The sequence below is a fragment of the Myxocyprinus asiaticus genome, chromosome 31 (assembly GCF_019703515.2).
Source record: "Myxocyprinus asiaticus isolate MX2 ecotype Aquarium Trade chromosome 31, UBuf_Myxa_2, whole genome shotgun sequence".
NCBI lineage: Eukaryota > Metazoa > Chordata > Actinopteri > Cypriniformes > Catostomidae > Myxocyprinus > Myxocyprinus asiaticus.
The window spans coordinates 36,771,783-36,785,079 of NC_059374.1; the positions used below are offsets into that span (position 1 = coordinate 36,771,783).

Sequence of the window (13,297 nt, forward strand, 5' to 3'; positions counted from 1 at the left end):
GGCGTGTAAAAACGCGGCGCTCCCTGCGGAAGATGCGCTGAAAAAGAAGCGAGACGTTGCGCAACAGTCAAAGCTCCGTCTGGCGCGCGTTTACATAGAAAAAACAATGTAAAAACAGCGCAGAAGGACGCATAAACGAGTTCGATGTGAACGGCCCCTAAGTCTGCGGAGGAATCATGTGATTTCACTGTATGCCAATTCTGCTTTACGTGTAAAATTTAAAACAGATTTAATAGATACAGATTTTTGTGTAGGCCAAATCTATTTATCATCCATCTCAATACTTTTATATTCGTTTATTTGTAGATATACATTTCGTTCAGTTTTATAAATCTAACTTCGGTCACAACACTCTGTAAATGCGGCAACTAGCATTATAAGCAAATAAATGTCCATCCACCAGATTTAAAATCCCGTCATGACCGTACAAAAAAATCTCCCACACAGTTTAAAAACAACAAGCTCTCTTGAGCTAGAATCTAACTAACGAGAATCGGATTCGTTCACTTCAGACACTCGCTCCTCCTGGATGTTGTCGATAGTGAAAGTACGCGCTCCTGGTGGTTTCACAGTGTAGTCTTCTTGATCATCCGGCCTAATACCCAGTTAACACTCTCTCTGAGAGATTCCTGAAGCTCCAGTCCCGCTTGCAAAGTCTGTAGATGGTGCGCATCTCCTGCACTGCACGGCGGAAGAGGCACAGGATATGTGCTGTGGAAGCGTCGCAAGTCGACCAGGAATGCCCCTTGCTCCAGTGTCATGCACGGCTCGAAACGGGCTCCGTCTCGATGTAGGAGGTTTTTGCTTGGCACAGAATTCCTGACCAAAGAAAATTGTGAAATGATTTGACAATGCATAATAATATCATACTGTATTATTACAGTGATACTTTAAAATATGACCACAAGCTGGCGCCATGCTCCGTTAAATCATTTATTTATTTATTTATTCTTGCACAGGAGAGTTTCTACCGGGGCCCAATATGGTGCCCTTTACAAATTTCCAAGGGGGCCACAAGATTACTTACAGTGCATCCGGAAAGTATTCACAGTACTTCACTTTTTCCACATTTTGTTATGTTACAGCCTTATTCCAAAATGGATTAAAGTCATTCATTTCCTCAAATTCTACAAACAATACCCCATAATGACAACATGAAAGAAGTTTGTTTGAAATCTTTGCAAATTTATTAAAAATAAAAAACGAAAAAAAAATCACATGTACATAAGTATTCACAGCCTTTGCCATGACACTCAAAATTGAGCTCAGGTGCATCCTGTTTCCACTGATCATCCTTGAGATGTTTCTACAACTTGATTGGAGTCCACCTGTGGTAAATTCAGTTGATTGGACATGATTTGGAAAGGCACACACCTGTCTATATAAGGTCCCATAGTTAACAGTGCATGTCAGAGCACAAACCAAGCCATGAAGTCCAAGGAATTGTCTGTAGACCTCCGAGACAGGATTGTATCAAGGCACAGAACTGGGGAAGGGTACAGAAAAATTTCTGCAGCATTGAAGGTCCCAATGAGCACAGTGGCCTCCATCATCCGTAAATGGAAGAAGTTTGGAACCACCAGAACTCTTCCTAGAGCTGGCTGCCTGGCCAAACTGAGCGATCGGGGGAGAAGGGCCTTCGTCAGGGAGGTGACCAAGAACCCGATGGTCCCTCTGACAGAGCTCCAGCGTTTCTCTGTGGAGAGAGGAGAACCTTCCAAAAGAACAACCATCTCTGCAGCACTCCACCAATCAGGCCAGACGGAAGCCACTCCTCAGAAAAAGGCACATGACAGCTGGCCTGGAGTTTGCCAAAAGGCACCTGAAGGACACTCAGACCATGAGAAATAAAATTCTCTGATCTGATGAAACAAAGATTGAACTCTTTGACCTGAATGGCAAGCGTCATGTCTGGAGGAAACCAGGCACCGCTCATCACCTGGCCAATACCATCCCTACAGTGAAGCATGGTGGTGGCAGCATCATGCTGTGGGGATGTTTTTCAGCGGCAGGAACTGGGAGACTAGTCAGGATCGAGGGAAAGATGAATGCAGCAATGTACAGAGACCTCCTTGATGAAAACCTGCTCCAGAGCGCTCTGGACCTCAGACTGGGGCAAAGGTTCATCTTCCAACAGGACAATGACCCTAAGCACACAGCCAAGATAACAAAGGAGTGGCTCCGGACAACTCTGTGAATGTCCTTAAATGGCCCAGCCAGAGCCCAGACTTGAACCCGATTGAACATCTCTGGAGAGATCTGAAAATGACTGTGCACCGACGCTCCCCATCCAACCTGATGGAGCTTGAGAGGTCCTGCAAAGAAGAATGGGAGAAACTGCCCAAAAATAGGTGTGCCAAGCTTGTAGCATCATACTCAAAAAGACTTGAGGCTGTAATTGGTGCCAAAGGTGCTTCAACAAAGTATTGAGCAAAGGCTGTGAATACTTATGTACATGTTTTTTATTTTTTTTTTATTTTATAAATTTGCAAAGATTTCAAACAAACTTCTTTCATGTTGTCATTATGGGGTATTGTTTGTAGAATTTGAGGAAAATAATGATTTTAATCCATTTTGCGATAAGGCTGTAATATAACAAAATGTGGAAAAAGTGAAGCGCTGTGAAATAAGTTATGTATTATCGAACTTAATGACATCAATTCAGCAACTCCCTTAAACAGCTGTTGTTTATATTGAAGAACATGCAGTTCTTCTGTCAGCAGAAAAACATTTAGCTTTGTAATCATCAGAGGAGAAATGTGGGCTTCCAATAGTTTCTCGGACAATAGAGCTGTTCAGGTTGTAGTCCCCAAACCCCCTCACTAATTCCCTGCATTTCAAAGGCAGTTTTAGATTTATAAGTAAAATAAGGCCTGTGGCTAAAATTACTTAGAGACAATTTGTTCCAGAACATAAATTACACAGTTTTACCTCAAACTTGAATTTTTAAGCCACTGTTTTTTATAAAACATGTTGCTATCACAATGCTAATTAAGGACTACAACTACCTTGAGCATTTGAGCTATGTGCTTAACAAAATGGATGACTGTTGTAGTCCTTATTTAGCGACGAGTTAGCAACTTGCATTTTTAAAAGAAACAACGGCTTCAAAATCCACAATTGAGGTATGACTGTGTGTAATTTATGTTCTTAAACAAATTATAAGTCTCAAGTAATTTTCCCCACAGATTTTATTTTACTTTAAATTCAAACATCCTTATTTTAAAACTCCAAAGGAAATTTCTAAGGGAAGTCATGGCAAATAGATCTGTTCAGGTTGTAGTCCAAATCCCGGAGGATGATTAGCATTTTCAAGCCATAGGTTCCCTGTGTATTTTCCTATGGGTTTTTATAATTATTTTACTCATAAATTGGATTTTATCGATACTAAGCCACATGTTTTATTTATCTTTTTTATTCGGCCATTTGTTAACAATTTTATATGCTAAACATCACATTAGCCACTAAAAACATACAACAATGTGAGTGTAAACACTGCAGACCAGAAAACGACACTTCTGCATCCAAGAAAAAGGTGGATGCATAGAGCTATAATGTTCTTCTTTGTTAATCTCATTTCTCTACAAATACAGGCTTACTAAGAATTCTGGTAAACTATGATGAAATTGTATGTTTTTCAGAGACCGGTACTAGTAGTTTTTTGTTTTATATATTTTTTTGTTTGCTTGATGGCCTTCTTGATTGCTTAAATGCCATATTGGTTATGCCATGGCTAGACATTTGGGTCAGTAGGTCAGCAGATCGAGCTATACATGATGAGGCCATAATATGGACTATGTGGGTAGGTAAGTTATTGTAAACACACCTGTGGCTTCCACAATGCCCTCCAAGATGACAGTGATCTCAAACTGTTACTTTTGTAGCTGCTCAGGGCCGAGCTCCAAGAAAGGACTGTTAGAGTGAATGGTATGTTGAATGACCAGGGGCTCCACCAGAAATAGATGGTCTGATCCACTCTCATAACCCAGGTGTATCTCGGACTGTTCCTGGGGGAGAAATTCACCCTCCGGTGTCTGCCGAGACTTGATGAGTTTAGCACGTACTTTGGCATCAACCATGTGGCTTTCACGCAGGTCACCAAGACGGAACATAAGACAGAGTCAGTCATTGTGTTGTGGCCTTGTGCTGGCCACAACACAAGGCTAAAAAGAAGCATCAATGCACGTTTCTTGGGACATGAAATCTTGTCGAACATGCAGCCCACCATGAGTGCATCAATCATGGATCCCACTATGTACTGTGCCATGACCAAAAGTACACATTCATGGCAGCATGGAGAGAGAGTATGGGCACCGTAGCCAATAGTCCTTTGTGTTTCTACTGAGGAGCAACGCTGATACAAAGCCATCCACCTTCGGGTAGCACACCTCACGACCTGGCAGCACATCATCAGCACTATTTGGCAGAATTTCAAGATCACCACGCAAGAATGCATTTAGTGAATACAGCCCTGCAAAGATAAACCAAGTGACTGCATAGCACATCATAAAGACAAAGAGAAACCATCTGTACTGAAGGTCTACAAACGAGGTGAAGATGTCCGCCAAGAGGTGTTCTCTCTCAGCCATGTGTGCCAAGTCTACCCAACACTTCCCATCCTTGGACACATAGCGGTACTGTTTGCGAAGCTCCGGAGGGCAGGTAGGAATCTGCGCAGTCTCAGTCTCAAGTAGCTTGCTGCACTTTAGCACTACACAAGGAGTTAAAGGAATAGTTCACCCAAAAATGAAAATGCTCTCATCATTTACTCTTTACCTTTATGCCATCCCAGATGTGTATGACTTTCTTTCTTCAACAGACCACACATGAAGATTTTTAGAAGAATTTCTCAGCTCTTTTGGTCCATACAATGCAAGTGAATGGGTGTCAAAACTTTGAAGCTCCAAAAATCACATAATCACCGAATTGTTTGCATACTTTTCCATGAAAAAAAATTCTTACAGCACCTTTAAACAGATTAGTGTGGATGTGGCCTCAGTTTTCTAGTGTGGAAAAGAACCGTAAACGTAGCTAAATTAATGCATTTTTAAACAAAAATGTATTAGGGCACATCACACTAATACATTTAAGTCTGATAACTTGCAGGGTTGCTCTCTTTCCCCATTATTGTTCTGTCTTGCCATGGAACCATTAGCAGCCACGATAAGAAAGGAAGTTGATTTTCCTGGGGTGGTGGCGGGAGGTATGGCGCATAAACTTTTGCTTTATGCAGATTATATTTTATCATTCATCTCCGACCCCACTAGATATATTCCTTTCCTCCACAGAATTATTAATTGCTTTTCTAAGTTCTCAGGTTACAGAGTCAATTGGTCTAAAACCGAAGCTTTGGCTCTGACAGCGTACTGCCCAGTAACGGCTTTTCAGCCGGGCGCCTTTCAGTGGCCCAAACAGGGCATTAAGTATTTGGGCATTTTATTCCCAGCAAATCTGTGTGATTTAGTTAGAGTTCATTTTGACCCCTTAATAAAAAGGTTTTCGAGCGATGTAGGCAGGTGGGCTTCATTACAATTATCTATGATTGGGAAGGTTAATGTTATTAAAATGAATTGTATTCCAAAATTCAACTACCTGCTACAATCTCTCCCGGTAGATGTCCCCCTCTCTTATTTCAAGCAATTTGATAGCATAGCAAAGTCCTTCATTTGGAATGTTAAACGTCCCAGATTACATTTCAATAAGTTACATAGGCAGATTGACAAAGGTGGGCTAGGCTTACCCAAGATTTTTGTTTTATTATTATGCATTCAGTCTCAGACATTTGGCTCATTGGTCACTTCCACCTGAGAGAGCCCCTCCCTGGTTTTGTATTGAACAGGAAGGTCTTGCTCCTATTTTGCCACTGCAAAGCCTTTCTGTTAAGCTAACCAGAGAAGTTAACTTACACCCTGTTATCTCGCATTTGCACTAATACTAGAGACTGTTGTGTGTGAAAATCCCGGGAGATCAACAGTTACGTAAAAACTCAAACCAGCCCGTCTGGCACCAACAATCATCCATGCGATTATCTAATTAGCCAATCGTGTAGCAGCAGTGCCGTGCAAAACATCTGTTGTGAAATCTGAGTTGTAGCCAAAAATATTGGCACCCTTGGTAAATATTTGAAAAATATTTCTGTGAAAACTATATCCTTATTGTTTATCCTTTTGGTCTTTCATTCAAAATATTAGCAAAAATCTAGCCTCAAATAGATATCAAACAATTCCAAACACAACACAAGTTTTATCAAAATACAAATATTTTTGTCAAATATATGTGTGACACAATTATTGGCAACCTTGTATTAAATACTTTGTGCAACCTCCCTTTGCCAAGATAACAGCTCCAAGACAACCAAGAGTCTTCTCCTATAATGCCTGAGACCATTCCTCCATACAGAACCTCTACAGATCCTTCAAATTCAGAGGTCCACACTGGTGGTCTCTCCTCTTCAGTTCAGCCCACAGGTTTTCTATGGGGTTCAGGCGAGGGGACTGGGATGGCCATGGCATAACCTTGATTTTGTGGTCAGTGAACTTTGTGTTGATTTTTATGTGTGTTTTGGATCATTGTCCTGCTGGAAGATCCAACCACAGCCCATATTAAGCTTTCTGGCAGAGGCAATCAGGTTTTGATTTTTTATCAGTTGGTATTTGTTTGAGTCCATGATGCCATGTATCCCAACAAGATGTCCAGGACCTCTGGCATAAAAACAGCCCCACAACATTAAAGATCCACCACCATATTTAACCGTGGGCATGAGGTACTTTTCCATATGGCTACCTCCCTGTGTGCGCCAAACTCATCTCTGGTGTTTACTGCCAAAAAGCTCTGTTTTTGTTTTATCTGACCATAGAACACAGTCCAATTTTAAGTTCCAGTAGTGTCTGGCAACCTGAAGACATTTGAGTTTGTTGTTGGATGAGAGCAGAGGCTTTTTTCTTGAAACCCTCCCAAACAACTTGTGATGTAGGTGACATCTGATTGTAGTTTTGGAGACTTTCTGACCCAGCTAATTCCTGCAATTTTGAAGCTGTGATCCTTGGAGAATTTTTGGCCACTCGAACCATCCTCCTCACTGTGCGTGGAGACAATATAGACACACATCCTCTTTCAGGCCGATTCGTATTCGATCTCCAGTTGATTGGCACTTCTTAATTATTGCCATGATGGTGGAAATGGGTATTTTCAATGCTTTAGCTATTTTATTATAGCCACTTCCCATTTTGTGAAGTTCAACAACCTTTTGCTGCACATCAGAACTATATTCTTTGGTCTTACCCATTGTGATGGATGATGACTGAGAGAATTTGGCCTGTGTGTTACCTCATATTTATACCCATGTGAAACAGGAAGTCATGGCTGAACAATTTCATGTTCCTTGTCGCCCAGGTGTACTAAAAAATGTAAAATATGAATGGGAATATACTATATATTTTGCTTAATAGAATTTCTAGGGGTGCCAGTAATTGTGGCAAATGTGTTTTGGAGAAAAATATTTATTTACTTATGAGATTTTTCCCAACTTTCAATTACTTCAATTAAAGTTTCGATTTTTGTGAATATTTTGAATGAAATATCAAAAGGATACACAACAAAGGCATATTTTTCACAGCCTTCTTTGCTCATATGGTGCCAATATTTTTGTACATATATATATATAATTTTTTTAAAACACTTTTATTAAAAGCGACTTAGAAATGAGGAAAATAGCAAGCAATTTGTCGTACAAAAGTCAACAATATCTGCAGTATGGCTAGTATAAGCTAGCATAGAACAAAGAGACAAACAAGATCTTATATATATATATATATATTTGTTAATACAACATTAAGTAAGTGCATTTAGTGTGGATTGGTGACAGTTTAATGTGACAGTTTTTAAAGCACAGGCAGATCTAGGGAGGTGCTGGGGTGATGTATTTCAACCTCTAATGTTATGTAATGGGTAAAAGATGTGTGACTGGGGTCTATGTAAAAACAAAGAGCACCCGTAATTCATTCTTTCATTAAACAAAGATGCCACACTTTCATGTCATTCCAAACCTGTCTACTGTTATGTTTTCATCGAACACAAAAGAAGAAATGTACATCTTTATGCAGCTCTGTTCAATACAACAAAAGTTTAGTGACCACATCTGTTCAGTTTAATAAAGCAAAAAACAATTACAACAGCAAAAACAACATAAACCCCACCATAATCAATAGCCGAATAGTCCGTTCGACTAATGTGCTTTATTTAAAGTCCAAACGATAGCTTTATGTGAGGGATAGACCAAATTTTTAGTTATTATTCACAGATAAATAATCCTCTCCTCCACCAAAGCTCTTTCGTGTCCCCATTCAGAATAAAAAAGGATTAGTGAATAACGACTAAAATTTCGGACTGTCTCATACAAAGCTATATAGAAGACTTTGAATAAAGCGCACAAAATGAGCTACAAATTTAATGGTGATGTCTTCTGCTCCTTTTGGGAGCTTGACAGCTGTGGTCATCCTGAGCTGATTTGAACGGGTTGTGAGAACATATGAACAGCATATGGGGTTTGAAATAAGTGGAGTATTAAAACAACCATTTTTAATGCTGAACTGTGATTTAATTGGTTTATGATTTACAGTTGATCCTGTCAGTAGAGTCGTATCATAGAATGACTTCATCTCCACCCCCTTCAACTCATTGCTGGTTAGAGAAGTTAAAATGATCTAACAGAACAGCTGTTTCAGTTCAGTTTAGTTTCGTCGTGGGGAAAAGTGCACGCACAACTGTGTCAATGACCTCTGAAAGGTGTTTAGACGACTCTTTCTGGAATCATGATCTATATAAATGCCAGCGATGTGAGACTATAAATCAAATTATACAGGGTAAGTTTCTTGAAGCGTCGTTAAATTCTACCATGTATGCCATTATTTATGATGATGTAACGGATCATCATCACTGTTTGTTTATAATTATTTATGGCAGGTTTCGAATTCAGTCCAAACTGCGGACTGAGCGATAATGGAGATCCGCTTGCTAGAATGTACAAAAAATGCAGGAACGGAACGTTTAACGACGGATCTTTCGTTAAATGCCAAAGATGTAACTCTTGCGCATCGCCGCAGTTGACTGCATCTATCTGCACTGTCAAATCTGATGCCATCTGCTGCAGAGAAGGGTACCTATTTTATTTTGAATTTAAAAATTCCATTTGTTTCCTAGAGTCCATTGTTTGTGCTGTGTGACGACAGGTACACCAAGATACATTCCTTGTATTCTTTTTACAGTTAAAGTTCTAATATCTTAAAGTTAGTTGTATCGAGTCCGACTTAATGGGTTGCTCAGGTCAGGCGATGAAAATTAAATTCAGTTTGATCATGAATTCTGTTAGGTATAAGGGTTGCCACCTGTCCCGTAAAATACGGCATCGTCCAGTATGTAAAGATAAAATTACGCGATTTGGCGTCACGGTGAAATCGTTCCAGATCGCCAATTTAACATTGATACAAGTTGGAAATTTTGCCTATGGTGGGTAAGGGACCGTCTGAAAAGTCCACCGTCCACACATTGTGCTAAAACGTGCTAATACTGTGGAGGGCGTGGTAACCATATATAAATGTTCAATAAGATCAAACAATGTATGAATACAATCATAAAGACAAGTATGGGTGAATGAAAAAAATCAATACTAATTATCTATTTAAAAAAAAAAATAATTTTTTTTTTAAATATGTATAAACCATCCAAAATGTATACATAAGATAAAGAAGACAAATAATCGAACAAATTAAAATAACTATATGTTAACACATAAATGATGTATTTTATTTATAAGTCATGGGTCAGGAAAGTTCTCGTTTTAGCATATAAGAAAGGATATACAATTTTTATTAATAACGCATATTAACTTCAAAAGTGGCAACCCTCAAACACTTCTGATTTAGCCTTCACAAAGACAAATGTGCGCTTGTCTGCTTGTTTGCTTGATTTAATTTTTTTGCCATTATTTGGTGTTCCTTAAACATATTGTTCCATCGTTGTTTGCAGGGAGCAGGTTTCACATGGACGATGCATCGAACGACCATTGCAGACCACCGTAATAACAGTAACAGAACTTGTTACAAACTTTTAAAGCATTTCTTGAGCTTTGAAATGCCTCTGCACTCCCACGATAAAACATTCATGAGAGCCTCGTTTTCTCTCATATCTACATTAAACCAGAGGGCTATAAATGTTAAAGGAACATTCCAGGTTCAGTAAAAGTTAAGCTCAATCGACAGCATGTGTGGCATAATGCTGATCACCACAAACATTTATTTCGACTCACTCCTTTTTTTAAAAAAAAACAAAAACAAAAAAAACTTGGTTGCATTGAAGCACTTACAATGGAAGTGAATGAGGCCAGTTTTTGGATGGTTGTGAATCTTATAATTTTTATAAAAGAACTTACATTTATTCGTCTGTAAAAAATGACTATTTGAGATTTTACATAGTTTAAATCGCCATTTTTATGGGATTTCGGCATTACATCGTTGTAAAATTGGATAGAACTTTACACAGAAAAGGTTAGTAAACGATTTTAGCACACTAAGATCGTGTTAACGCATATCTTTAACCATTTGTGGCTGTACTTTTGAAACCGTGTGCATTTTAACATTTACAGATTGGCCCCTTTCACTTCCATTGTAAGTGCATTACTGGAACCCAGATTTTGGCTGCTTCTTTTTTTAAGAAAAGGAGGGACAAGTTGAAATTAATTTCTTTTTAGTAACCAACAGCCACAAATGCTGTGGATTGAGCTTAAATTGCATTGAACCCGGAATATTCCTTTAATGTTTCCTTAAACTTCCAAATAAATAACTAAACATTCAACATAAAGAGTTTAAAGGATTTTGGGTGCATAATAAAAGCTTAATAAATGCCTCTGATGGTATAAATTATGTTTTCTTAGACTGATAGTGGACCTTTTGCTACAACTGCCTCTGTGACTGATCCAACCACATCTGTTGTCAATCCATCTATCTATAATACAAATATCATAAGTGTGACAGGTATTGTTTTTCATATTCATATTATCATTGGTCTAGTTACAGTAGTTTTAGAAATGTTGGCCTGGTCTATAACAATATAAAAATAAGATATCTTTATAATAATATTTATTTTGTGTGTGTACATCTCTGCAGGGATCTACGTATGTGCAGGGATTTTATCCACCCTCACTGTGGTATGTCTGCTGCTACTTATCAAGAGGTGGAGGACAAGACGTTTTAATGAAGGTCATTCTCAGTAAAAACAAAAGCATTCACTGGAGACTTTTAAATAGGAAATTGAGTACTAAATCCTGTAAATATTAATATTGGTTTGATTAATGTCTGGTATTTGTAATGGGATGTGTGTGTGAGAGAGAGATAGCCTATTTTAAAGTGTAGAAAGGACTTTTTGGGGTTCATTTTGGGGTTCCTCAGATTGCCACAGTGGCATAACCCTATGGAGAGCTTCTAGCCAACCGTTTAGGCCTAGAGGTTCTCCAGAGGCTTCTTAATCAAAAAGTAATTTTTATTTTGTTTAAAATTGAAATGTATAATCCCTCAAATGTTTTAATCATGCAATCATGTTTTTACTGTCACATGCTTGTAATTGTGACATCACAAGATCTTGACTGTCACTGTAAAGAAGTGCTATTTGTATCCCACAAGAAGTGTTTTCCGTGTCTTTAACAGAACTTAAAAACTGCTGTAATGGAGCAATTCGGGGAAAATTGCCCCAAAAGAACATTACTGAATCCGTCTCATACAATTTAATCAAAGAGAGCAGTAATAATGACCACGGGACTGGATCTTCATATAATCTGTTAGGTGAGTAATTTTAGGAGTGCAATTTTCCTGGGGCAAAACAATTTTCCATAATGATTTTTCAAAAGTGTGAATCTCACAAAATGTTATTTATTTATTAATGTTTTTACTGTAATGAGAATAAGACTGTATTTGGCATTACAGCTATCAGAATTAGGTGGGTAAAATGTGCTTAACTGTCCTAGAAAAAAAAAAAAAAAAAGGCACAATGCAAAAATCATAAGGCTGCTCATTTTCTTTATACATTTTATATATATATATATATATATATATATATATATATATATATATATATATATATATATATATATAGAGAGTACTGTGCAAAAGTCTTAGGCACCTAAGATGTTTCACAAAAACATTTGTCTTAAGCTGGGTATTTATATCTTAAGCTTTAGTTTGTTAATAGGAAATATACATTTTAGACTCCCAAACATTACTTTTGCAAATAGAAAAGATTAGAATAGAAGAACAGGGAGCCCTGCAACAGATGTCATGGCCCCAACAGAATCCCCTACAGAACATCGAGTCAGTCTGGGATTACATAAAAAGACAGAAGCAACTGAGACAGCCTAAATAGAAAGAAGAACCAAGAAGCTTGAAACATCCTCTCTGACAACAACCAAGAAAAACTGTGTCCAGATGTACCTAAGAGAATTGGTGCTGTTTTGAAGGCAAAGGTGATCATACCAAATATTGATTTAGCCTTTATGTTTACTGGACTTTGTATGATGTTGATTGATAAATGAATACTTTTTATGGCATTATCTTTGAAGATATCCTCACTATGCAACATTTTTCACAAGTGTGAAAAAAACAGACAGCTCTTCACGAGTTTCACCCGTAAACACTTGATTTCATTCCCATTGATTTAGCTCCTGAGGTCCAGGCTGCCCCTCTGAAAACAGTGCTTAACAACCTGGATGTTCTTGAGGAGCTTGTGTTGGTGTTAGACCCTGACATCTCTGGTGCTAAGAACACACGACACCTTGCTGCCCAGTGCTCCTTTTCCTTTGTCTGGATCAACTATGCTTATTCCATGAAGGACCACAAAAGCCCCCTCGTTGCCGTTTTGGAGGGTGTGGTCACCAAAAATCCAGACTGGACTGTTGGTAAACTTGCTGGGCTGTTAAACAGTATTGATCGCAATGATGCAGTGGAGATTTTAGCAAAGCTCCCTGTGACAGTGGTAAACTGAGTGCTGGGATTGAAAACACACGCAACCCCAGCCCCCAGGAAGCATTCCAACCTCTAATGTTATGAAATGGGAATCATATGTTTGGCTGGAGTCTGTGTTGTAAAAACAAAAAGTATTTGTAATTCATCATTTTTAGTTTTTACGTTTCACTTCATTTGCATAACACTACATATTAATGTTCTGCATTTATTTACATGTATTTCTTCTAATCCTGTTTTTACAATGATTTTTCATTCAACTGAATGTTTTTCATTAAAAGACATACTACATA

At 38.3% G+C, this 13,297-nt stretch overlaps 1 protein-coding gene and 1 pseudogene across 3 annotated transcripts; one reads left to right on the forward strand and one right to left on the reverse strand.

Annotated features, from left to right (window-relative positions):
* Positions 1 to 312: 312 nt before the first annotated feature.
* On the reverse strand, positions 313 to 7,285 carry LOC127422177 (G protein-activated inward rectifier potassium channel 3-like; annotated as a pseudogene).
* Positions 7,286 to 8,678: 1,393 nt separating this feature from the next.
* LOC127421876 (IGF-like family receptor 1) lies at positions 8,679 to 13,297 on the forward strand. Of its 3 annotated transcripts, XR_007894111.1 has the most exons (8): positions 8,679 to 8,861; positions 8,962 to 9,154; positions 10,024 to 10,081; positions 10,928 to 11,027; positions 11,160 to 11,252; positions 11,697 to 11,831; positions 12,281 to 12,508; positions 12,704 to 12,850. XR_007894111.1 is itself a non-coding variant. In XM_051665064.1 (7 exons), the coding sequence occupies exons 1-7, from the start codon at positions 8,771 to 8,773 to the stop codon at positions 13,024 to 13,026; spliced, it is 984 nt and encodes a 327-aa protein (XP_051521024.1). In that variant the 5' UTR covers positions 8,688 to 8,770; the 3' UTR covers positions 13,027 to 13,297. The 3 variants fall into 3 exon arrangements, 2 of the variants coding, with proteins under 2 accessions (XP_051521024.1, XP_051521023.1); XM_051665064.1 differs by lacking the exon at positions 12,281 to 12,508 and having other exon boundaries at positions 8,688 to 8,861; positions 10,024 to 10,072; positions 12,704 to 13,297; XM_051665063.1 differs by lacking the exon at positions 12,281 to 12,508 and having other exon boundaries at positions 8,689 to 8,861; positions 12,704 to 13,297.